The sequence below is a fragment of the Tricharina praecox genome, assembly GCF_024521635.1.
Source record: "Tricharina praecox strain CBS 144465 chromosome Unknown BZA05scaffold_7, whole genome shotgun sequence".
Taxonomy (NCBI): Eukaryota; Fungi; Ascomycota; class Pezizomycetes; order Pezizales; family Pyronemataceae; genus Tricharina; species Tricharina praecox.
In genome coordinates this window covers 1463207-1487269 of record NW_026250409.1, presented here as the reverse complement: position 1 = coordinate 1487269, position 24063 = coordinate 1463207, and the positions used below count along the sequence as shown (strand labels likewise).

General features: G+C 55.7%; 4 protein-coding genes and 2 non-coding genes across 6 annotated transcripts; 1 reads left to right on the top strand and 5 right to left on the bottom strand.

The window, feature by feature from the left end:
• Nucleotides 1-3257: 3257 nt before the first annotated feature.
• BZA05DRAFT_t116 lies at nucleotides 3258-3338 on the bottom strand. The gene has a single exon. It is a non-coding gene; the product is annotated as a tRNA-Gly (tRNA).
• Nucleotides 3339-3415: 77 nt separating this feature from the next.
• On the bottom strand, nucleotides 3416-3841 carry BZA05DRAFT_334645 (uncharacterized protein; the record flags this gene model as incomplete). The annotated part of the gene is made up of 2 exons (XM_051480737.1): nucleotides 3416-3538; nucleotides 3614-3841. Coding segments are annotated over 2 exons (351 nt in total), but the record flags the coding sequence as incomplete, so codon positions are not given.
• Nucleotides 3842-7529: 3688 nt separating this feature from the next.
• On the bottom strand, nucleotides 7530-9833 carry BZA05DRAFT_371230 (amino acid permease-domain-containing protein; the record flags this gene model as incomplete). Its single annotated transcript, XM_051481669.1, has 2 exons — nucleotides 8390-9833; nucleotides 7530-8339 (listed from the first exon to the last, which is right to left on the bottom strand). Exons 1-2 carry the CDS (start codon nucleotides 9437-9439, stop codon nucleotides 7530-7532), a joined length of 1860 nt encoding a protein of 619 aa, XP_051341436.1. The 5' UTR covers nucleotides 9440-9833.
• A 1477-nt stretch (nucleotides 9834-11310) lies between these two features.
• On the top strand, nucleotides 11311-20254 carry BZA05DRAFT_255177 (uncharacterized protein). Its single transcript, XM_051480079.1, has 3 exons — nucleotides 11311-12899; nucleotides 12960-18124; nucleotides 18173-20254. Exons 1-3 carry the CDS (start codon nucleotides 11789-11791, stop codon nucleotides 20141-20143), a joined length of 8247 nt encoding a protein of 2748 aa, XP_051341435.1. The 5' UTR covers nucleotides 11311-11788; the 3' UTR covers nucleotides 20144-20254.
• Nucleotides 20255-22223: 1969 nt separating this feature from the next.
• On the bottom strand, nucleotides 22224-22304 carry BZA05DRAFT_t115. The gene has a single exon. It is a non-coding gene; the product is annotated as a tRNA-Gly (tRNA).
• A 343-nt stretch (nucleotides 22305-22647) lies between these two features.
• On the bottom strand, nucleotides 22648-23118 carry BZA05DRAFT_417459 (uncharacterized protein; the record flags this gene model as incomplete). Its single annotated transcript, XM_051485463.1, has 2 exons — nucleotides 22648-22735; nucleotides 22826-23118. 2 exons carry the CDS (start codon nucleotides 23116-23118, stop codon nucleotides 22648-22650), a joined length of 381 nt encoding a protein of 126 aa, XP_051341434.1.
• Between the last annotated feature and the right edge of the window lie 945 nt (nucleotides 23119-24063).

The window sequence follows — 24063 nt, the reverse complement described above, 5'->3', positions numbered from 1 at the left end:
GCCACTTGTACACACAGCGACCGCACAGCACATACACCAACCACACATAGGTATGTAGACACCGGTATGTACTAGTAGACTGCGGCAACCACACACACACACATACACACATACACATATACATACACATCCATACATACATACACAATCACCATACATACATACAGTAACCACATTAACACAGCAATCCCTTTGTTTCCTCTCACTGCATGGGATTCTTTTCACGTGTTGGTTGCTGCTCTGGTATGCACCGGACATGGGCTGTTATTTTCTTCTTTCCTTCTTTCTTCCTCTTCCCATCCCATTCGTCGGCGAACAGGGAGCAGCAGAGGTTTAGGGTACGGCTGGCACAGGGCAGCCACTTACTACTCCTGCTACTAATTTCCACTACTGCTACTCCTACTACTACTATATCCTACTACTACTACCACTACTACTACTGCCGGCCTACTTATTATTCCGTGGAACCGCGATACGCGAACATATTAAAAACCCAGCCAAGCCCATGCTAACTCTAGTCCGGGGAGCCAAAGATTAACAAAAATAAAAAATAAACGGGCGGCCCACCACCACCACCAGCACCCTGTTGCCGGCTTCAACATGACATGGGGGGTGGGTTGGGCAGCTGGGGCACAGGGCAGGGGGAGCTGTGCGTGCGAAAGCCTGAATTGGGGGTTTTTATTTCCCCATGTGGCGTTGGGGCTAGGCTGAACAGAACAGAACTGAACTAGGTAGGCATAAACTAGGCATGCAGACGCACATCGTCCTTCAATCAAGTGATTTTTCCAACCTTTTCTTTTCTTTGCGACTGTGGTGGGCCTCGGGGAGTGTGTAGAGTGTGTATGTAGTACGCTGAATATGTAGAGGGTGTAGAGGGTGTAGAATATGCAGATTATGTATGGGCCTGCAGCCGCATCGAGTGGTTAAAACTTGTGGGAATGCCGGCCGATTAGATCGCGATTCTTGCGCAAATCTGATGATGCCCAATTCGCTCGTTTGGCGGGGACCCACCCGAGGGGTCTGAATGGAGGAGGAAGAGCCTAGGAGGAGGAGGAGGTTGACTCAATGTTTGGGGCCAAGGCGCATTCCGATTCGCTGATGGCCTGGTTGCTGCTTAAAGATGGCATCAACCAGTCGGATGACTGGCATGGACATCATGCGAGCGGCGGATGCGGACGGGCGGCGCTGGTGCGGTAACACGGTTTGGCTGCGGCCACTCACCGAGGTCAGGCAGCATGCCCAGCCAAGCCAGTCAGCCAATGCCCTACCTGATATGACCGTTTGCCGCGAAGAGCCTACCAACCTAAGCACCTTGGTGGCGCATCCCAAAGCACATCAGGACAGCACGAGTGATGGGCTATGCACGACTGTTTCGAATAAGCCCCCGCTAGAGTACTCTACTCTGGAGTAGTCGAATCCAAACAGTCATTCCTCATTGATCGGTGGGTCAGATTGAGCGAATTTCTGGAGTAAGTACATACATAGCGGTCGGCAGATGATGCAAAATTGCTCATCGATATCGCGGAGGGTTTTGTGGGTGGGGCAGAGGAAGGTGATCGATTCGGTGGGAAAGCCGATGCCGACCAACTACGAACTAGCCGTGGACAGTGGACTGCCGTACCTATCCTATGTACTCTACCTAGAGTACGGTAGGTAAGTATCTTCATCCATAGGAAATGTGTCCTCAGCTACATGTGCAGTGTGTGTGTGCGCAAGTCCGCCCTGCTCTACTTTACGATAATCTACGATAATCTACGATACGATACGCTACTGTAGAGCCCCCCCTCCCCCAGATCTACTCTACGATAGGTACGGAGGCGAGTATATACCCCAGGGATCCGGATAAGCACAATAATCCGGCCTGCGCGGGAACAATTTTCCGGAATGTGGGGAGAGAGCGGCATCGTGGGGAGGGTTAGGGGGAGGTCGAAGCTCGACATACATACATATCAACTTCCTGCCGCCCCGGTACATACCCAAGTAAGTAATTACTGAGCTCCAACCAACCCAGCCGGGCCCAACCTATTTTTTTTTGGCGCTCGGTATAGACAGATATACCCAGCGTAGAGTAGCCGCTTGCAGGCCGGTTGATGTGGAAGTACTGGTACTCTAGGTATCTCACTGACCAGAGTGCATTGGAATCCTTACCGTATACGTATGCCATATGTACATAACACATAACAACCCCCCCCCCCTCCCTCCCGACTGCCCCAGCCCAGTCGTCATCCGCCTGCATCGATACCAATCCCACCTTACCCACTCACGCACCTACCTAGGTACCCTAGACGTCTCAAGCCCGGTTCCCAATCCGTAGATCAGATCAGATCAGTATCTGTGGACCATCGAAGGTCGAAGCGGCGGGCGGGCTCGGCCCGGCCTTCCGAGCGAGCGTTCCACCAGCCGCAGTCCAGCCCAGCCAGCTTAGCCAGCTTAGCCAGCTTAGCCAGCTTAGCCAGCCCAGCCCATCGTTTGATCGTCCGGCTGGCCGGACGGGCGGACAGGCATCGGGTACATACCTACATAGGATCTCCAAGGCATGCATGCATCTCACTCTCAAGGAGGCTCTTCTCCGCGCTCGCCTTGCGCCGGTGAAGGGTATAGTATGTATGGTACTCTTATTGAGACGGCTGCAGCAGCATCTAGCCCTCCTAATCACGATAAGCCAGGTAGCTATGGCCCATTGACCGGTGGTGGTGGTGGGGAAGCGGGGTCGGATAGTGGCGGGAGATGTCTAAGGAAGAAAACAAGCAGGCGAGTAAGCAAGGAAACACATTGATTGATAATTCACACAGAATGGAACACCAAGGTTGGTTCTGGCCAGTCAAGCAAAGACATTTGCAAACGCTCGAGGCCGTAGCAGTCGGTGAATCCAGCATATGTAGTTAGGGCCTTGGTGCCTAAACAACAGATAACATGAAGCACTTCACGGTGTGAATCAACCCGAGCTCACCGGTTTGTTTTCGCTGGGCGCTTGAATTTGTGCTTTGGGAGTGAAGTACATATCTTGCAAAGACTCCAAGTTCCGAGTCTTATAATGCGCACTTCATCGTCCAACGGTCCCAGAGAATCACAGAATCACAGCGTCACAACTTGTTATCACACACGATCCACAACCTATTTTCAAAAAAACAAGATGATTCACAACTTCTTATCGTTTACGATCCACCGAGAGCTGACGTGTTCCGATGATCCAGTTCCAGTCGTCCTGCAAACTCCTCAATAAACCGGCAATAAAAATAATATCCACAAAAGATTTCTGATTCAGCCGGGATTTGAACCCGGGTCGGGCGCAGAATGCTGGATGGCAAGCGCCCATGATACCCCTACACTACTGAATCGATGAAGGCTCACACGATTTATATATATTGACACGCAACTTTCTATCTATGGTCTAGTGTAGTGTAGGTATGCAGGCTCAAACCTCAGCCGGCTTTGGCTGCTCACGGAGAAACTTGAAGAATCTCTGTCCGTCGCTGAGAATCTGTCCCGCCATGGCCATGTTCTGCATCCACCTCGGAATGTTTCCGCCCGCATTACTCTAGGCAGCATTAGTACTCGCACATGCAGAGGGGAGGATATAGCAGACGCGTGAACCGGAGAAGGGAGAACATACAGTGAGGGACATGATTACTTCCACCTTCCCATCTCCAACCTCGCGGAGGGTTTCGACAGACGTATATACGCCGTGGGCGTGTGCGGGGTCTTTGATCTCGCCCGCTGTAGGCATCGAGATGATGATGCAGCACTTGGGTCCGTCCTTCGGAGAAAGGTCTTTGTAAACGATGGTCTCGAGAAACTCGCGAGCCGAGAACGCTTGGACGTGGAGGAGCTTGTGGACATCTGCATCGGTTAAATTTCCATGATGCTTGTAGGCAGGGGGGAGAGGAGGAGGAGGGGGTATGCATACCGATCACTTTGATATCGCCAAACACACGTTCCTCGCCGACATTCTCAATCTCGTCGTGAGGTTGCATCAGCACCGTCTTTTCGGTGAGACTCTTCTCCTCCACCACTCGGCGCCAGAGCTCGGCGTATCCGATGCCGTCCAGATCCGTGACACGTGCGATCCATGGCTCGTTGTTGTGCGTGGCTTTCCAGAGCTTCGTCTCGGCGTCGCCTTTGCCGGCCGACCACGAGATCTTGGTTTCGCCGGTCGATGCGCTGGGTGGAGCCGTGCGCGACGGAAGCGTGTTGATCAGCGCGATGCCGTGCGTGATGAGCTCCTCGAGGGACGATTCGGTGATCGCGGCGGTGGGGACGGGCGCGAGCGAGAGGTCGAGAGACATGCTGGAGTTTGTGGCGGTGGTGACGGGAGATGGTGGAGAGGATGGGAATGAAGGGAGACGTGGTATGTAAAAAGCAATGCTACTGAACTTCTGAGGTGGCTTGTAGAGTTGATACCTAGATCGGTGCCTGCAGGGACGCCGATCGTGTTGTTGGCGGTTTTCTTGGCTGCAGGGATACCCCAGATCGGCCGCACGAATCAGCACTCGATTCGCTGGCTACCATCCAGACTTGTAGGCGTGTCGTTTCTGCAATCACGACGGCGGAACATAGACCTCCGACTAGCACGGGCAACTGGAGAGACTGACTGAACGCAAGCAACAAGAAAAGAAAGCAGCCTGTGTTCTTCACGCCGAACAACCTCAAAGTATCTCCGCGATGTTGGACTAATACTGCCTGCGTGATGATAACATCTGATGTCTCGTGTCTTGAGACCGGCCGACCAGACGAACATAAAAGTAGCAACAGAGGACATTTCAACGTTGAGGCGACCGGTACAGTAGCCTATCTATAGACTATAGCCGCGCCGACAGGAATGATATTGATAGTTGCTTCGCCGGCTTCGCGTATATCTCTAAAGTATGTACCTAGATGATACCCGACATCTGTCTATCCGGCATTCTCACCTGACCACCCGTTACTATCACCTGAGCCCCCTCGCTGCTGCTGGGGATCCGTATCTCCAACTGAGGGCTGTCGCCGCTCAGGCCTCAAAGCCAGTGGTATCTACATACCTACCTACTTACATATCCAAAATAGCAACCCAACCGAACTTACCTTTTCCTTTCCCAGCCACTACAATATATTCTAAATCCACAGGCAGCCGGTGTGATGGACTGCTGCAAATCCCCCGGTATTGGCCTCCAAGAATAGAGACCAATACAACTGTCTCATCTCCTTGCTCGAGCTGTTTCCACTACCTAGATAGTGGAAGCCATTGAGAGGCATGAATACCAGCAGAAAATTAGGTGAATCAAGGTCATATTTTATTGCATACAGTCAGGAAATATAAACGGATGAGGTATGATTGAGACTGAAGGGAACCACCGAAAGAAAGAAGTATCATACATAGCGAAGATAAGTCCCAGCTGCTGGTGCGGCCTGGCGGGACGAACCTACACCATCACTGCTCCAGTGAGAGAAATGGGGAGCAGACTGCAGAATCTTAGGATGGCCGCTCTCCGAGATTTTGTCGTCTCGATTGGGAAAACGATAGGGTTTTCTTTCTGTTTATCATAGTGTGTTAGATCTATCTAGATCATGCTACAATTGCGGAAACGAGAGAGAGAGAGAGAGAGAGAGATCTTCAGTTTATTTCGCATGCAGCCTATCTTTACTATGGCGAACCGTGGTAATCCTTTCTTCTGTTTGTCTTCTTCCCAACCTTCGCCCACATGGCGTTCTGCTGGCTTCTCTACCGTGGGCAGTGCTTGAACAAGTGCTCTCGTGATTTTTTAATTGGTTTGTTGCACCAGCAGCAGTGATCTTGATCTCACTTCTTGATCAATTTCAGGTACGTAGCCGTGAGGGCGTACCCCGTCGTCAGTTAATAAAATCGGGCAGCGAGCCTCTTTGGCGCTTTGGCTGGGAGCAGATCTAGGGTCTTCTTTCTAGGCCGCTTAGTGGTGTACCGGCGGTTCTTGATCCGTGGTGGGCCTCTCTCAATTTCTCGTCGCTGATTCGCCTCTTGACGTGCGCCAGTGAGGCGGGAAGGGGCCTCACCACCTACCTGGTATGCCGCTTCATAAAGGCTACCTACGAAATCACGCGCAGTGAGCTGGGTACCTAGGTACATACCTACGGGGGTTTCGCAGTAGAGATGAAGAGGAAAAGCTGATGGAAGAGGAGCTACATACATCCGGTACAAGACCGCGAGCCCAGCCGGATGCAGGTAAGTATGTAAGCAGGTAAGCAGGTAGGTAATAGTACGCCGGAAGGGCCTCTCGAATGGCTTTTCTGAGTAGGTATAATTCTGTGCTAGTTGTCTGGTGGTAGGGTAAATTTTACAAGCCGGATTAGGTTGGGTGGACGAGTTCGCACCGCGGAGAGCCATTGAAGTGTGAACGGTATGTAGGATTTGTAGACAGGTAACTATCTCGGCGGACGAGCTTGACGATTACTTTCGGAAGGCTCTAGCAGAGTGGTGAAGTTGTGGTGTGTGTGAGAGCGGAGTGACAAAGTAATATTACTACCGGTATGTCTATTGTGCTCGTGCGGAGGAAGCTTTATGGAACCTGAGGACATAACCTATGGATCCCGAGGTCTACTACCTATAACGTGCAACTACAATCCTCAAATTCTACCAGACAAAACACCGAGCGGTGGTCTCATTGTTAAAAGGACTCCTGGAAACGATTCACTGAAACGACGGAGTTGGCGAGAAGTGAAGTGGCATGTATATTCGGGGTCTGGAGCTACAGGTACAAGAAAGAGAGAGAGGGAAATAGAGAGAGAGAGAAAGAAAACCAAACGTGGGCCCGCTACCGCACCGAATGTTCCAAGCACCCACCACCGGTCCTCCGAGCGTCTGGCTACCTGCCTAAGTAGCCATTCGCGTGCCCAAAGACATCCATAGTCCCATCTGACACCCCAAGGCAGCCATAGTCCCATCGTTGCATCCCACCACCAAAGAAAACGCTGAGAGGCGGTCTCATGGGCCTCAAGACCGAATGGCAAATGTACGGTGTCAATCTTTGTTTTCACTGGGGGGTTGCTACTTGTTTGTCGTCTGAAACGACCGAATGGACGCTCGAAGAGAATGATACCAAACGGGTGATATGGTATGATTCATCCATGATTCTTCCCAGGACAGCCATAGTCCATCACTGCATCCCCCACTGTACCACCAGCTAAAAACTCCTCTTTGTCATTAATTCCAGCCTGGCAGTACCTACTACCTACCTACTTGCGTAGCCATTCGCGTGCCCGAGGACATCGCCAGTCCCATCGCCGCATCCCCCCACCCCCATAGCACCACGACCTTTACCACCAGCCGAAACCCCCCGCATTACCAAAAACATCAACCTCAACCTCAACATCAGTACATAATAACATAATAAAACTAAAAGTATACAGTCCAGTCCAAAACCGTCCAAAAACCCAAGCCGCAACCAAAGACGTGAAACCAGTGACGCCTCCTCTTTGAAGTTTGCGCCGCCTCGACACTCACTCACAAGAAAGAAACAATTCCGTCACATACATATATACATTGCACCCCCCTTCCCCCCCTCCCCCTACGCACCTTTCTACGCTCTCGCTCCGGCGGCCCTCCCCCACGCCCCCCACCTCCACCCCCTCACCCTCCAAAAATACACCGGCACACCAGCCGCCACGAACGCACACACCACGAGGGTCTGCAGGGGGGAACTAAACACGCTCCTCGAAATCAAAAACAAACTAACGCAGCAAAAAATAAGCGGCGTCGAGATCCACGTTCTATAGGGGCGCTCCAGCTTCGGCTCGCGGTAGCGCAGCACGATGAGGCCCAGCACCGTCAGGAAGTAGAACGTGTACCCTGCGACACCGTAGAACGTCAGCAGCGTGCCGAACTCGCCGACGAGGATGTAGCATGTCGTGAATGCGGCGTTCAGGAGCATGGCGTAGACGGGCGTGCGCGACCAGGGGGCGGGGCGGTCTTCTGAGGGGGTGAGACGGAGGAAGGTGAGGATGCGCGTAGTGAGGGTGGAAGGGGTGGAGCGTATGGGGCGCGGCGCGGAGGGGGGGCCGAAGCCGAGCGTGCCGAAGATCGAGGGGAGGTAGCCTTCTTTTCCGGCGACGTAGACGAGGCGGCCGGAGGTGAAGGTGGTGGCGTTGAGTGCGCCGAAACAGGAGAGCGAGACGACGATGGCGAGGATCACGCCGCCGATCGGGCCAAAGACTTTGGTGCCGAAGGCGACGGCGACGGTGTTGCTGCTGCCGATCACGCTGCCGGAGAGGACGAAGTAGTAGGCGACGTTGGCGAGGAGGTAAGACACAATCACGATGGGCATGCCGGTGTGGATTACGCGCGGGAGGTCGCGTGTTGGGTTGCGCATCTCACCGGTGACATAGTTGACCTGGTGATGTTAGCTGTGGCTCGTATAGTGTGCCTTGGAGGGTGTGGTACATTGTCCCATCCGTCGAACGCCCACAATCCCGCGTACAGTGCGATCGCGTACTCCCCCAATCCGCCGACCATATCATCCTGTCGCTCACCGACACCTCCCGGCCTCGACTCGAACCACCCGTGATCCTTCCACTCGGTATTCGCGCCCTTACCGTCACCATTGATCCCCGTGGCAGCAACGACAATGCCAATAACCGTGATCGCCAGCAGCGTCCCAACCTTCAAAAACATCATCCCATCGCTCAACCTCGTGGTGAGTCTCGTCGATATAATATTCAGCGCCGTGACCAGTAGAAAACACAACACGGCGGTGAGTTTATTAGCCCACATACTCGGCAGCTCGGCGTTGCTATCCGCACTGAAGCTCCCCAGCAGCACGCGGTTGATATACTCCCCCGAGATGATAGCAATGATCGCTGCGCTGCCAGGCTTCAGCACGATGACCGCGGTCCACGAGAACAAAAACCCCGTCATCTCGCCAAAACAGTGTCTTAGGTACACTCCACTGCCGCCGTTCAACGGGATCGCGCCTCCGAGCTCGGCGTACGACGCTGCGCCGGTCCACGCGAGCACCCCCGCAACAGCCCACACGATCAACGACACCCCCGGCGACGGCACATGGTTGTTGACCTGGCTCGGACTCGAGAAGATGCCCGAGCCGATCTGGAGCCCGATCAGCAGCGACAGCCCGTTCAGGAACGACAGCGTCTTTTGTTTTTCGAGGCCGCCTACGGCGCCGTTGCCGCCTGCGCCGCCGGAGCCCGAGGGCGCGCCGAGCGGCTGGTAGCGTGCTCCGTCGGCGGAGGAGGTGAGCGGCACTAGGTGCGTGTTGAAGTCGAAGGCGGAGGAGACGGAGTAGGTGCGGTTGCGGAAGGGGGAGGCGGATTCGGGGTCGCCGTCGGAGGCGAGGGAGAGCCGGCGCGAGGACGAGATGCCGGCGGACGAGGAGAGCGACGAGCGGTGGCTGTGCGTGTGCTCCGAGTCGGAGTCGGCGAGCGAGGCGAGCTCGAGCGAGTCCCGGACTACCGGTTCGTAGGCTGTGGGCGCCATCGAGTGGGAGGCTTCTGCTGCACGTAGCTACTGGTGTGTTTCGTGAAGCGCAATGGGGCAAGAGAAGGGGGTTCGTATGGCGGAAGTCTATTCAGGTGGAGAGGGTCATTATCGTTTCGAGGTCGTTATTCGGGAATGTCGTGGACGTGAAAAGTGTGAGAGGGGAGCGATAGATTGATCTCCGTCCGTGGACCTCGTGGGTGCGCGAAGAGGCTCCACCCCTTGCAGATAGGGGCGGCACGTGATGCAGATCTCATGGGCGGTGCCCCGGTGGGGGGCGGGGAGAATCACGATGCCGGTCAAGGGGGTGTATGATTGGCGGAGACGGTTGCTCAGGCATTGAATGAAATGGCATTGCCAAATATCACTGGATTGTTAGAGAAGCCATTCAAATCAACGGGTGCTCCAAAGCCAACGTTCCTCCAGCAAGTGGGAGGCTCCATTCAGCCAGGATTAGAGAGATCATCTGGAGTGTGTGCTCGTGGCAAGCGCCCATGATACTCTAATTACCCCATACACTGCTGAATCGAGTGATCCGTGTGATTCATTCCCAGCCATTACACACTCTACCGAACGCAAGCCGAACAGAGACTGCGAAGGCCGTGGAAGCCTGAGTTGCATCTGCGGTCGTCGGCTCCACCGTGAAGGAACAGGAGTGTATGGGTTCTCCGGGCTTAGTCAGCGCGAACCGGACAAAGAACGTTCCATGCGGGCGAGGGGAAGATGGAGCGAAGACTGGCTCCAGCGATGCGCTGTCCCTCGCATGCTACTAAACAACGACATCGCGATGACACCGATATGTTTGATTCGCTGTCCGCACCACCAGTTTTTCTCGATGAGTTTTCAGCGGCGCGGCTCTGCTGCATTCCCTGCACAGTCCGCATCTGCCCCTGTCCGACTCTCGATCCGATCCGTGCAGCCGGACGGAGATCGAATAAGAAAAGCGTGTCGACTGCGGGAGGCGGATGAACTGGATAAAGAGAGCTGTGACGACTGGTGGAAGAGGTACGAGACAGCTGGAGATGTCTCCACGTCTCGAGATGTCTTCACGCCTCGAGAGGATTCTCTGCCGATATCGATAGGAAGCCGGAGATGAAAAGGTCTCAAGCTCTCGCTTCCCTTCGCCCCCCCGCGCCTTAGTTGAGACCGCAATCGGCTCATGTTCACCATGGGGCTCGAGCGTGTCCTGTTTGTCCCGTGATCGATGGGCCGTTCTTACCGTATTTCGCAGGCAACACGGGAGAACGAAAGGAGAGAGATCCGGGGGTAAAAGAAGTGGAATGGCTGGCTTCGCCGATAGATACAACTCGAGCCATGTTTCTCTCGGCTTCCCTGCAGCCAGCTCCAGCTTTCCCATCTCTTCCTTCCTCCAGCATGGTACCGGTATCCTCATCCTCCACGTGAAAGTGGCGACGCACCACCATCACCATCACCAGCGCCAATAGCATCGCCGCGTCCGCGCGCACTCTCATTGCCGTCTTTTCTTGTTGTCTGCCGATCCCGCGTCCATCTCCGTCTCGGCCTCTGTCTCCGTCTCGGTCTCTGTCTCCGCATTCGTCTCCGTCTCGGTCTCTGTCTCCGCATTCGTCTCCGTCTCGGTCTCTGTCCCCGCATTCGTCTCCGTCTCGGTCATTGTCTCCGTCCTCGTCTCCATTACCGCCACCAGCTAACATCGAGAAACGAAGCAGCCAATCACCACTCGCCGCGCAACCTCGCAACTTCGTCCCAGCACCCACTCCCCCGCGATCAACATCCAATCGACTCAGGGCCAATGTCCTCCTCCCGACTCTCTGCCCTCATCCTCTGCGACACCCCATCTTCTGCAGCGTTGCGTTGACTCCTCGTCCCTCATACCACCTCTCCACGCCGACTTCGACATCGATCCGTCACGGTGACACGGCAGCCAATCAACCGTCGTGACCCCCGGCACTGCGATTAACCTATCGCGTCAAAAACGACAGCAGCAGCAGCTACTTCCCGCTAGCACCGCCGCGCTGCAGGTCTGTACCAACTGGCTGGTCTTTGATACTTCTCGTTCTTTCCGCAGACAGCGACTCTTTTCTCCCCTCAACGAAGCACAGCACAGACCGACAGCCCTATCGACCAACCACCCGCCCGCCCCGACGCCCGACCCTCCAGCCACCTTTGAAAGGACCACAATCCAAAGCACACCTTGGTAGCCGCCTCTGCTTCTGAGAAATCGTGTCGTGCTCGAATTTCCTTCGTCACCACCACCATCAGTGCCTCCTGTCCACCCCCGTTCCTCCCGACTGACCACTCACAGCCGTACAGCATCACGAGCAGCAGCAGCAGCAGAATCTCATCGCAAACAACAGTCCGTCGTTGCAAATGTCTGCCCTTCCACCCGGCTGGACCCCCGACCGTCCCTCACCCCTACCGGTGACCCCAAGCTCTGCCCGGTTCCGCCGTCCCGAGCCCCCATCAGCCCACAGTCTCCACAGCCACGCACCGGTGACGCCCTCGCCGCTGTCCCCCTTCTCGACCACGCCCCCACAGGCCGTCACCTCGTTCTTCAATGCGGCTCCGCCAAAGACCCCCCGGCAGCCGTCGGCATTCCCGGGGAGCCACTACTACCGTGCCCCACGGAGCGCCATGACCTCGCCCTGTCGCTCAAACTACTCCTCGCCGTCGGTATCCCCCACGCGGTCGGGGCGTCGCTCGCGGATCCAGGCCCTGCTGGCTACCGACCCGTTGTTGTCGCGGCTGACCCCCACTGCCCTGCGGGAGATGGCCAACGACCCCGAGCTGGGCTTCACAGCCGAAGAGAGGGCGTGGAGCATGCGTGCTGCCGAGGGCATCACCAGGGTTGGCGAGTGGCTGCGGGAGGTCGAGGGGTGGAATATCGCCTGGGGTAGGGGAAGCAAGAACGGCGATGGCTACTTGCCGCCGGAGCCTGGCATGCGGAGGAAGCGCCGCAAGATGAGTCTGCGCAAGGACTCGGTCGAGGAGATGCGGACTATTTCTGAGGAGGAGGGCGAGAGCCCCGTCGGTAATTTGGGAGCGTACTCCAGCGTGAACGAGCCCGACAGTCCTACTCCTGGCAGTGCTGCGGATCGGATGGGCGATCTGAGGGTCAACCGCGGAGGGAAGCCGTTGACTCCGATGCAGCTTAAGATGCAGAAGAGAGCGGCGGTGGCCATCGCGGGTAAATCGAACTCCCCGCCATTACCGTCTACGCCTCAGAAACACGCCGCTCCGAGGTCTTTTCCGGAAGCGTTGGCGGCCAGCACTAATGGCTCGCGAGCTCCATCGACACCGGTCCACAGCCAGCACCTCGCCGTGAGGGAAGAGTCTGACGAGGAGGAGGATGAGATCGACCCGGATGACTACTACGGCTCGCTCGCCAAGGTGACCGTGAGGTACTACGAACAGCGCATCGAAGCCATCACCGAAGCAGTCGAAGAACTGGACGTCGAAGGACTGAAAGGAAAGGTTCTCTGTAAGCAGCAGCACTCTCCTGGCGATGTTCATGTCGATGCAACTAGCTAATACAGCGCAGCCTACCGCACCGGTATCGAAAACCCGCTCACCTCGTCGTCGGCCGTCATCGCCGCCACCACCCTGCAGCTCCTGCCGCCACTGCACCGGCTCATGAAGCTCCTCTCGATCTGGGCGATCCGCCTCGCCGTCCTCAAGATCGTCCCCGTATTCCTTCGCTGGCTCGGCAATGCCCAGGACGCCCTGGACGCCGGCTACGAAGCTATCCGCATCCCCGCCATCGCCGATGGGTCGCAGAAGCTCGACGAGGAGATCTTTGCCGTGATGGCTGAGAACATTCAGCAGCGCGTCACGGCGGCCGGGAGGATTATGGATTCTATGCTTGACGCGCTGGAGGGGCGCGAGGACGTGCTGCCCGATAAGTGGATCGGCGAGCTAGAAGATATTGAGGAGGGCGTCAGTAGCTGGGAGATGGATGCCGAACGCGTCGTGTTGGAGGGGCGGCTGCGAGAAGTCAGCAAGGCTGAAGAGTTCCGGAATGAGAGGGAGAAGATGCAGCTCGTCATGGAGGGCGAGAGGGTGGCGGAGAAGGCGCGCGAGGATGAAGACGCCGTCGAGGATGTTCTCGAGAAGGTGGGCGAGCTCGAGCGCGGCCTCATGGAAGCCCTCGAAACCCAGGAGGATGTTACCCAAGGAATCGAGATCGAGGGCCAGACTTCGGATTCCGAGCCGGAGGAGGAGTCCATCGGGTTGGGCCTCGACAAGAGCTTACTCATGCGCCTACGCGGAGTACAATCCTCGGAGATCGAAGCGGACCGCGGGAGAAGATGGAGGCGTACCAGCAGTGTCGGAAGCCTGGCTGAAGTGGCAAGCAGCCCGATCAAGAGTCCGGACATGGATACGGGACGGCTCCGCAGCGAGGCCGAAAACAGGGAGGGGACTGAGCGGAGAAGCTTCTTTGATAGCGCTTTTGGCGAGCGGCTCAAGGACTGGTCAATGGATGATGCCGTATCGCCGTCGTCGCCGACGATCGTCATTACTGGGTTCGATGTGCCGAAGTCGCCTAAGGGCTCTGCGCCGAAGGAGGTCAGCTCGCCCGAGAGGGACCCGCTCACTATGAGGGAGGAACCCGCGGAGAAGGAAATCGGACCGGCGGCGGCAGCTCTCGTTTTGCACACTTCCGGATCAGGTCCACTGCCTGCTGCACCCCAGCCCGAAATGTCAGCGGATGCTAGCTTTCCCTGTGCCCCGATGGAGGATAAGGCTCTCTTGTCTGCGCCCACGTATCCAGACGCCGAAGAGTCGGAGCAGTTCATGACACCCCCGTTGGGTTTCGGAGAGCTGGCGGCTCACACCCCCACTTCTGTCGTGAAACTCCCCGGAACGCCGGAGAGCGTTGATCAGGAGGTGGTGGTGGTTCCGGCTTTAACGACTCGCGCGGATGCGATTGGTGATGATAAGGCTTTGGCAGCTGTCGTGGAGGAGGCATCGGCTGAAACACGAGCGAAAGTGGAGGAAGTGGAGGAAGATGGGCTGGAGATAGGAACCCCCGAAACTTGGACGGAAGATGTTGTGCCGGAAAAGGAACCTGTTCAGCTTGTTCAGCCCGCGCAAGCTACTGCCCACGAGCAATCTGCGGAGGAGGATATTCCCGCGAAGTCGATTCCGACAGCCGAGGAGTCCGAGGAGTTCGAGGAGGCCGATGTCTTTAGCACTCCCGCCGAGGAAAAGGCGGTGGAACTTACTCTCCTCGACCGGAAAGAACAGAAAGAAAATGTCGCCCCAGTCGCGGTCGCGGTCGCAGCGGCGGTAGAGCCGGCGGTCTTGATCATTGCGGAAACGCCCGCTGAGGCGGAGGCGAAGGCGATCGCTGTCGTGGAAGAACCTGCGGCGGAGGAACGGGAGGTCGCTGCTCCCGAGCCGGAAGTAAATGTCGCCCCCGAGGAGACGCCGGAGGAGCAGCAGGAGACGGAAGAGGGCTTGCAGAGGGGGGTCTCGCCGATGGCAGGAGTTACGGACTCGGTGATCGCTGCGGCCGAAGAAGATGCGGAAACGTCGTCCGATGTGGATCTAGTCGAGGAACGGGAGGTCACTCGCGTCGAAGAGCTGGATGCCGTTTCGGGCGGGGATATCGCTTTCTCGCGGTCCGAAGAGGAGACAGAAGAGCATCGGGATTCCGTTCCTGTGGAGGCAGTCACGACGGTCGAGGAAATTACGGAAAAGCAACCCACCGTGGCCCTCGTCGAAGAACAGGATATCACTCGGGTCGAAGAGCAGGATGCTATTTCACCTAGGGATATCGCCTCCTCGCGGTCCGAAGAGGAGACGGCAGAACATCGGGATTCCGTTTCGGTGGAGGCGATCACGCCGGTCGAGGAAGTCATCGAGGAAGTCACAGAAAAGCAACCTACCGTAGCCGCCGTCGAAGAGCAGGAGATGGATCAACCCAAAGAGAGGCTTGAACAGCAGGATGAGGAAACCATAGAAACCACGGAACCGCAACCCGGAGCTATTCCGGTCGAGAAGCTACAGCTTGTTGAGCCATTGGCGCATGTTGCTTTGGTCCGGGAAGTCGCTTCTGTCAACGAACCTGTGGAAATGCAGTCTGAGGCTGGGAGGATAGAGGAGGAGGCGGAGGAGGTGGAGGGGCAAAGGGATATCGAGCCAGTGGTAGCAATGGCCGCGCTTCAGGTATCCGCGCCAGCCGAGGAAGCCACGGAAATGTACCGTCAGATGGCTTCCGTCGATTCCGTCGAGAAAGAGGATATTATCAAGGCTGAGGATAAGGAGAAGGTGCCAGTGGTCACTACTACTAAAGATGGGCTCGAGGAACCGTCGGTTGTCGCTGCCGCTGAGGAGAGGCCCGCCAGACTACAAATCGCGCCGGTGGAGGAAGTCGCGCCAGTGGAGGAAGTCGCGCCAGTGGAGGAAGTTACGCCAGTGGAGGAAGTTGCGCCAGTCGAGGAAGCCGTGCCAGTGGAGGAAGTCGCGCCAGTGGAGGAAGTTCTGCCAGTGGAGGAAGCCGTACCAATGGAGGAAGTGGCGCAGGCCCAGGAAGTCTCCAAGGCCGAAGAAATCACCGAAACGCGACCCGAGGCGGAAACTGACGCGGAATGCGAGGTCGCCCAGGCTAAGGATATGCTGGAGGAGCAACAAGCTGTCGCGCCCGTTGATTTCAGTGAGTCTGAGCTAGCCTCGATTGAAGAGGGCGATGAGGATGCAGAGGATGGGGATGAGGAAGAGGAGGAGAAAAAGATTATCGCACCGGTGGAGGATATGGTTTCTGTCGAAGAGGTGGTCCCGACACTCCCGGCTAAGGAACAAGACATCGTACCGGCCGAGGAGGAGTTGGACGGGCAACAGGTGGTTGAAGCAGTCGATCCCGTGGTTTCCGTCGGCGGTGGTGACATTGTTGCAGAAGCACCGGCGGCTGTAGCAGTGTCGGTATCTTCTCTGGTGGCCGCTGCGGGGCTCGGGCAGATTATCGTCGCGGAAGAGAATGCTGGTAAGACCGAAGCCCTTCCCATGGCTCCTGAATCCGCCACCGAGAAGACGCCTGTGCTACCCGAGCCTATTCACGCCGTTTCCGAGATTGCCGACGTTGAGACGGTCGAAGATGAGACGGCCGAGGCTGAGACAGCCGAGGAAGTTGTCATTGATACTCCTCTTGTCGCCTCTGTCGCAAGCGCCCGTATCGGCCCGGTTATCGCGGGTAATCTTCAAGAGGACACCCGTATGGAGAAGGTAGAAGTTGTACAGAAAGTCGAGGAGCAGAAGGAGGCGGTGACGGAAGAGAAGGGAACCACTGCGGAGTCAGTGCAGCTGGAACGGATCACTCCTGCTACAACCATCGCGGCTGAACTGGAAGAGGCTCCCAAAGAGGAGAAGTCCACAGTCAAGCCGCAAGAGGTCTCGCCTGCTGTCTCGTCGGCGGACGAGGTCACGGAGCCAGCTGCTGCTCAGACCCCGGCTGCAGCCGCTGGTGTTGATAAGAGCGCTGAGGAAGAGACCACGGATACGGCTGTTTCGGCTGAACTAGTTGTCAAGGACGCTCCTGTGGTTGAAGCGCCCGCCGCTGCCGATGAGGAAGACACAATCAAGCCAGCCCTGGTCCTTAAGCCTGTGGAACCTAAGGAGAAAGATTTGGTCCTACTTCCACTCCAGGATGAGGTGAGCGTTTCGACACCGGCGGAAGCTGTAGAATCAGTCGTGGAGACCGTGCCTGCGGTTGAGAACAAGCTGGGAATTCTGAATGGCTCCACAACCGAGGCACCGCGTATGGTCGTCGCCGAGAATGAGACCACATCGAATGAGAGCGAGAAACCTATCTTCGACCTCTCGCCCGGAAAGCTCTCTCACATTCAATCCGTAAGGCTCATGTTTGAAGGGATGGCAAGTCGGCCGCAGCCTGCCGAACCCGTTACCCCGTCTCGTGGAAAGTCTATTGGAACGCGAAAACGGACTTCCGAGGACTCGGATCGAGACGAACGGGCTATTGAGATCTCAAGAACTACTTCTAGACAGGCGACACCAGTCGTTGATGAGGATGAACGATATGAATCATCGCCTGAAAGGTTGCACGCTTCTCTTCTACCCTCGGTCTTCGACAGAGCCCCGGATTTCGGAGACGTCGGACGTAACGTCAACCCGGGACACGGGTTTGGCGAAGCTTTTGCTGATATCGACGATGAGACCCTTTCCGATTTCGATCGTGTGGTGGAAGAAGACGAGGACGATATGGACTACGATGCTAGCATGTCGGACATCGGCCAGTTCCACATAGGCTCGTCACCACCAAAGTTTGAGCTCAGCAGCCCAATGCTGCCGTCTCCTCGTTCGGTTGATGGAGATGATAGTCCATTCACTCCCTACCGCGGTCAAGGTTTCCTCAATGCATCTACTCCCGGCGACGACTCATTTACCGGATTTGACGACTTTGAGGCGCCACCCGCTCCCACCTCTGCCCCTCCTCCTCCCGCTCCCCTTGGTCGCCGTAACAAAGCGCATGACCTTCCAAGCATCATGGAGTCTCAAACTCCTCGCTCAATGCAGGAGGAATGGGGAAGCCATGCGAAAAAGTTTCTTGGGGGACATCCTATGCAACCCAGTCGGTCGAAATCGCCGAGCGATGGAAGGGATGATGGCTCTGTGAAATTCAAAGCGAAGGGAAAGCCTGCGAGGAAGCAGGTTCAGTCGCTCTTTTCCACCTCACCGCCAGCTTCAGAGGTACGTGGTTCTTGGGTAGTCGTGTGGTGATACTAACAGCTCATGCAGGTTAACGACGACTCAACCACCACCCTGCCCGAGATCGATGGTGCACACGTACTGTTGCCAACTCCCGTAAAACGAGGAATGTGGGCCCAGGCATCCCTCAGCCATCCGTTCGGCTTGGATAGCAGCCCAGCCGGTGCCAGCGATATCTCTGGAAATGAGCCAAGTTTCGCTCGGGGCAACAGTCCAGACTACGATATCCCGGCCGGGCCTGCCATCAGGCTGCCCAAACGTGGCGGTGCACGGCCGCAGCAATCCTACATCAGCACTGTCACGCCCGAAAAGCGCCAACAGCGTGACCGTCCATGGCTCGAGAATTCCACCGCCAACATGCAAGATGTGCCTAAGGGACCTTCCACTCCTCCGCCTAGAGACCCGGAAGTCGAAATGGATGAGAGGATCAACGAACTACTTATGAGCCTCCCTAGAAAGGTTAAGCTCACTGCTTCGAACCTCCAGAAACTCAACGACATGGTCAAGAAGCCGCCCGCACGCCCATGGCAATCTAGCATCCCTGCGCCAAAGTCCGTTGTCACGTCCGCGAGCTCGGGCAGTCAACCGGGACATGCCAGGACCAATTCTCGCCGTCACAACGCCAGCGTGCAAGGGGACATCAAGTGCTATCACCTTCACCGCAACGATGATCAGCCGCCAATGAAGCTCTATGTCCGCCTTGTCGGCAACGCAAGACTGGTCTGCCGTGTAGGAGGAGGCTGGAGCGATCTCGAGGAGTATCTCAAGGAATGGGCTCTCCACCATGGAAGTAAGATGAGGGCTGTTAGTGAAAGCGTTCTTCAAATCGAGGAGATCCCATCCCACAAGGCCCCTTCAGGTCAGCCGAGTCAGCGTAACCTCCGCCATAGCGCCAGCAACTCTAGTGTGGGCCAGCATCAGAGAAGCCCAACACCAAATGGGTACCTGCGGAGTCCAACCCCGACATACGGCAGTCGGCCGGGCAGCTCGAGTGGCGAGCGAGGCAAGAGGAACGCCTCGCCGATGTTCTCGATCACTGCAGCACCGAGACGTTCTATCTCGCCCCATGTAACACCTATGTTACTCCCCGGCCAGCCGGAGTCTCCGTCCCATGCATCCAGGGTGGGAGGGTCACTTGGCCCATCGCCAATGCTCAGAGGTCCAAAGACACCAACTAGCGACGGGTTTTCCGGACTTGGGCTGACACCTTCTCCCCCGTCCGGACCCTCTCGCCCCGCATCACGTGGCCCTCCATCGGGATCGCGCCCAGGTTCTAGTGGATCATCATTCGCCGGCCTACGACGACAAACCAGCCGACTCTCCTTCTCCGAAAGTGCCACCGACGATCGGCCACCGCTCGGGCTCGCTGGACCCCGAGGTGGTGGAAAGAATGTTACTCCCGAGCACCAAGCCTGGGTTGAGGGAATGCTCGGTCAGGTACGCAGAGTTAGTGGCTCCCGCGCAATCTACAGCTCTGCCAGCGAGGTCGGCGGCAGCGTCGGCGGCAGTGCCTACGGAGGCAGCGTATTCGGCGACGAAGAACCGCAGCCCGAGCTCCGGCCGCAGCAGACGAGACCACACACCTCCATGGGACGACCACAGACGTCTCTCGGCCGGCCGCAGACCGCAGCCGCAGCCGCAGCAGGAAGAAGGCGCAGCGGATCGGCGAGCATCGTCGCGCCCGGCAGACGCAGGAGTGGCAGCGCAAGCCTTGTGCAGGCGCAGCGAGAGCGCGAGTTGATGCCGCGCGAGCAGAGCGTGAAGGATAGGGATAGGGATATTGCGGTGTCGCCGGAGGAGCCGGCGCGGGCTGTGGGACAGATTCAGGTGCCCAGGACAAGGTCGAGCGTGGCTGGATCAGCTATCGGTACGGCGGGTACGGCCGAGACAAGGAGGGTCTTTCTCAAACGCGGTGATGGAGGCGCGATTAGGGGCGGTGGTGCGAGGAGGGCGAGCAGAGGGAGCAGTGCTCTGCCAAGGCCGAGTTCGAGGCTCGAGTGAGTGGGAAGGAAGGGGGGATTGGATTGGATTGTATTAGTATTTGATGATTATTGTTTATTACCCAGGAAACTCTGTTTAGCGATGCGTTGCATGGGAGGGCGTTTTTATACACATAGCTGGTATATCCTGTTTCGTTTATTCTGGTTCGTTTATTCTGGTTCGTTTATTCTGTCGGAACTGGGAAGGAATGGAGGGATATGGATATGGATGAGTTTTTTTATCTATTCTACAAGTAGTGAGGAAGTGAGGAAGTGAGGAAGGGATATGATATGATGCTGCATAAGGAAGGGGGAAGTGAGTGAAGTGAGTGAAGAAGTTATATATGACCAAATTATCGAGGTTCTACAGTGAGCTACCCATACACACATACTCGGTTCTTGAGACTTGAGCAAAACATACCGGGTGGAAACGAATATGTAGTGTAGTAATATCTGGAGTATCGAGGTAACCAGGTATATACCTACATTGTAGGGAGGTTCTGTAGAACTCTAGGCTCGTCAACGTGAATGCTATACCGTATCTACTCGTTCATAAGACACAACCGCTCAACATTCTGAATGAGCTTGCCGAGTGGAAACGGGTGGCACGAGCGCGGCGACCGAGGGCTGTATGGTGCTTTGTACAAGAGATCGTGCTCAAATGGCGACGAAAGTGGTGAATGGACTTCGATTGCCACTCGGCAAGCTCATTCAGAATGTTGAGCGGTTGTATCTTATGAACGAGTAGATGCAGGTATACTCGCTCATCCAACATGATGTGCCGAGCAGTCGCCGGTCGGACCTCGTGTGGCTGGTGCAGCTGTGTTTGCACTAGACATGCTGTGTCCACAAGCTCCGACCGCTCGCCACATCATTGTTGGATTATCTAAGCGAGTTGCGTTCACGTTGACAAGCACAGCAAAACGGGAGGTTCTGTAAATGTCCGTGCTCATGAACGGAACAAACTTCAGCGGTCGGCCAAATTCTCTAACGGAGAAAAATTTCTCGGCCACAGCCCACAACTTCCACTATAGACATGAACTCGAGTTTTTTCAATCGACTCTCTTCCTCTTTTTCCGCCCTGCCATCCACCCCACCCTCCTATGTACCAGCTTCTTCATCTCACAACCTGGTAGCGATAGAGATACTCTACCGGTATGTACAGCAGCCCGCCCTGACAGCCTACCTACCTTGCTTTATACATAACAGTTCGCGATCCCGTTTCCCCCGGTCTCGAACAGCGTCCCCACGCCGAGTCTACCGATGCCGAAGTCATAGAAATCCCAGCGACAGAGATTTCGGAAACAAAGACCAGAACTGCGTTGCGCGACGAGGATACTAAGGCACAATTGGCCAAACTGTGCGTTAACAACTTCGAGGACTACCTGCAAACCAAGCGGAAGGACGACTTCATGGACTGGATGCAGGTAACATTCGCTGCGCAGACTGGATTGGATGTGTCTGTGAAAGGGCTCATTCACCGTTGGACAAGGCAAAGGCGACAATGGTGTTTTTTCACAGACACATCCAACCCAGGCTGCGCCGCAAATGTCGCTTGCGTCCGGTCCATGAAGTCGTCGTTCCGCTTGGTTTGCAGGTAGTCCTCGAAGTTGTTGACGCACAGCTTGATTGTTTGGCCAATCGTGCCTTAGTATCCTCGTCGCGCAACGCAGTTCTGGTCTTTATTTCCGAAATCTCTGGCGCTGGGATTTCTATGGCATCGGCATCGGTGGACTGGGCGCGAGGACGCTGTTCGGGCTCGGGCGAAACGGTATCGGTGCACTCGGCGTGAGGGCGCTGCGAGATTGCAAGGTGAGGAAGTTGGTAAGAGGGTGGGGTGGATGGCGGCCCGGAAAGAAGAGGGTCGATTGAAAAACTGGAGTTCATGGTGGCCGAACCGAAATGCGGGAATGAAAGGGCGTGATCTCTGTTCGAGCTTTGGGGAAATAGTATCGGTGGACTCGGCGTGAGGACGCTGTTCGAGCTCGGGGGAAACGGTATCGCGAACCGTTACATGTATAAAGCTTATCTTTGACATGATCTGTCCACCAACGCCGAATGCAGTGATGATTGAAAAAAAATTTGTAAGCAAACAATAATTATGATTCAGCCGGGATTTGAACCCGGGTCGGGCGCAGAATGCTGGCTGGCAAGCGCCCATGATACCCCTACACTACTGAGTCGTGTTGTATGTTTACTCACGTAAAGCAGAGTAGTGAGGAGAGTATAGTATAGAACTTTCCGTCAATATAGCTCCTTCGGTTCCGGCCAGCTGAACTCGCATGTCGTTCCGGCGGGAGAGGTATGCCGAGATAATCTCTCTCCACCTCCATCTCCTTCGTTTTAGTGATCTTAACCTCATCACCAGCTAGGTATGAGGTTGCCGAGAACCCTATCAACTGTTATTCGTTGAGAGGCAATTGCTTTGTCGCCTTCGACTGCCAGAGGGATGCCGGAACGGCGGTCCTTAGTTGCTACCAGTGATGGTACCGAGGGTGAACCTGAGTCTGATGCCAACTGAAGATTTCACGTCTGTGTCTGCTGGAGTAGGATAGGATCGATAGGATCTGATGCGATGTCCGGCGCAGTTAGAGATAGCTCCTCGATGAGCGGGCTGTTGTTGCGGGCAAGTACCTGAACTACTGGTTAGCATTACCCTGACCTGTCCACCTGTCACTAGCCCTGGAGAATAAGGAGTCCTTACTTCGAATCCTTGAAACGACATTTCTTGTGAATGGTTGCGGTGGGTGCAGGATAGTAGGATGACGGTGGTGGCAAGAGCTTGCCGCTTCCGAAGCTTTCTTGTTTCGCGACATTCGCAGCGGAGTTTCCGGCGGGCAGGGCGTTCCCGGTTTCTTCGCCGGTAACAATCTTTAGTGCGAGCATTGCTGAGAGGATTGCGGATATGCGGGGCTTCCAAGTACCGGTATCGTAATTGGTCGAAGAAAGTTTGTCGATGGATCCGTACTTGGAATTGTACATCTCAGGGTTGGACATGGTTGGTAATGCGGGGAGCGATGGGTGATTGTATGGGAAGATACTGTTTTGATAGCGCTGGACAGGGCCCATAGAAAGTATGAATGAATAGATATTGAAAAAGTCTGAAGGCCTCGAGCGACAGGACATACAAGAAGGCTGATGGGTGGCTAGTGCCCCCGCCATCGCCATGACTGAATAACCACCTACGCAATAACAACGGAAAGAATGAGTCCAAATTACATCGAGCTTGACACTGCGCAACACGAGTGCGAATATGTGAATACCTGACGACTGTCCTATTATCGCTTGGCATCACGGCGCCGCACTGTACACACCTATCGTTACGATCAAACATATAAACAGTGTATGGTACTTCCTCGATGTATCCCGAAGTAATTGCATTAAAGAAATAAGTTTTTTTCTTCTTTCACCCGATGCCTCGGTATCTCCAATGCCTGCCTTCTTCTTACAGATATCAACCGAGCTCGTGATACCCTGGGGAACATGTCCACATGGTTGATGGGTAACATAGAGATAATATACTGACATATAACGCGCAGTCGACCGGCCTTCCTTCGAGGTCGTCATCGCCAACACCAAAGACTGGTTGCCTGGGTAGTTTGGCAATTCGACAGTTTGCTTGGCCGTTTGGCCGTTTGCCTGTAACTATCAGAGTAGGGGACTCGGGAGAAGATATCTTCACAATTTACCGGCCGCCAAGGCCAAGCCTACCTATGCTAGGTACCGTTTTGGGGGCCATGGAGTGCGGTAGATTGTGAAGTCATCCAGTAAAGTGTCGGGATCACCGAGCTTACATACAGCCCGAAGTCGAGAGTTTCATTTGGAAGATTTGGCACTCTGGAGTCTGTTACCTATTTTGTTTAGGCACTGCAGTGCGGTTGGTTTTGCGGGGAAGGAAGAGGGGAGTTCGGCGGTCGGGGGCTTGGTTGACCGTTGTTTAGC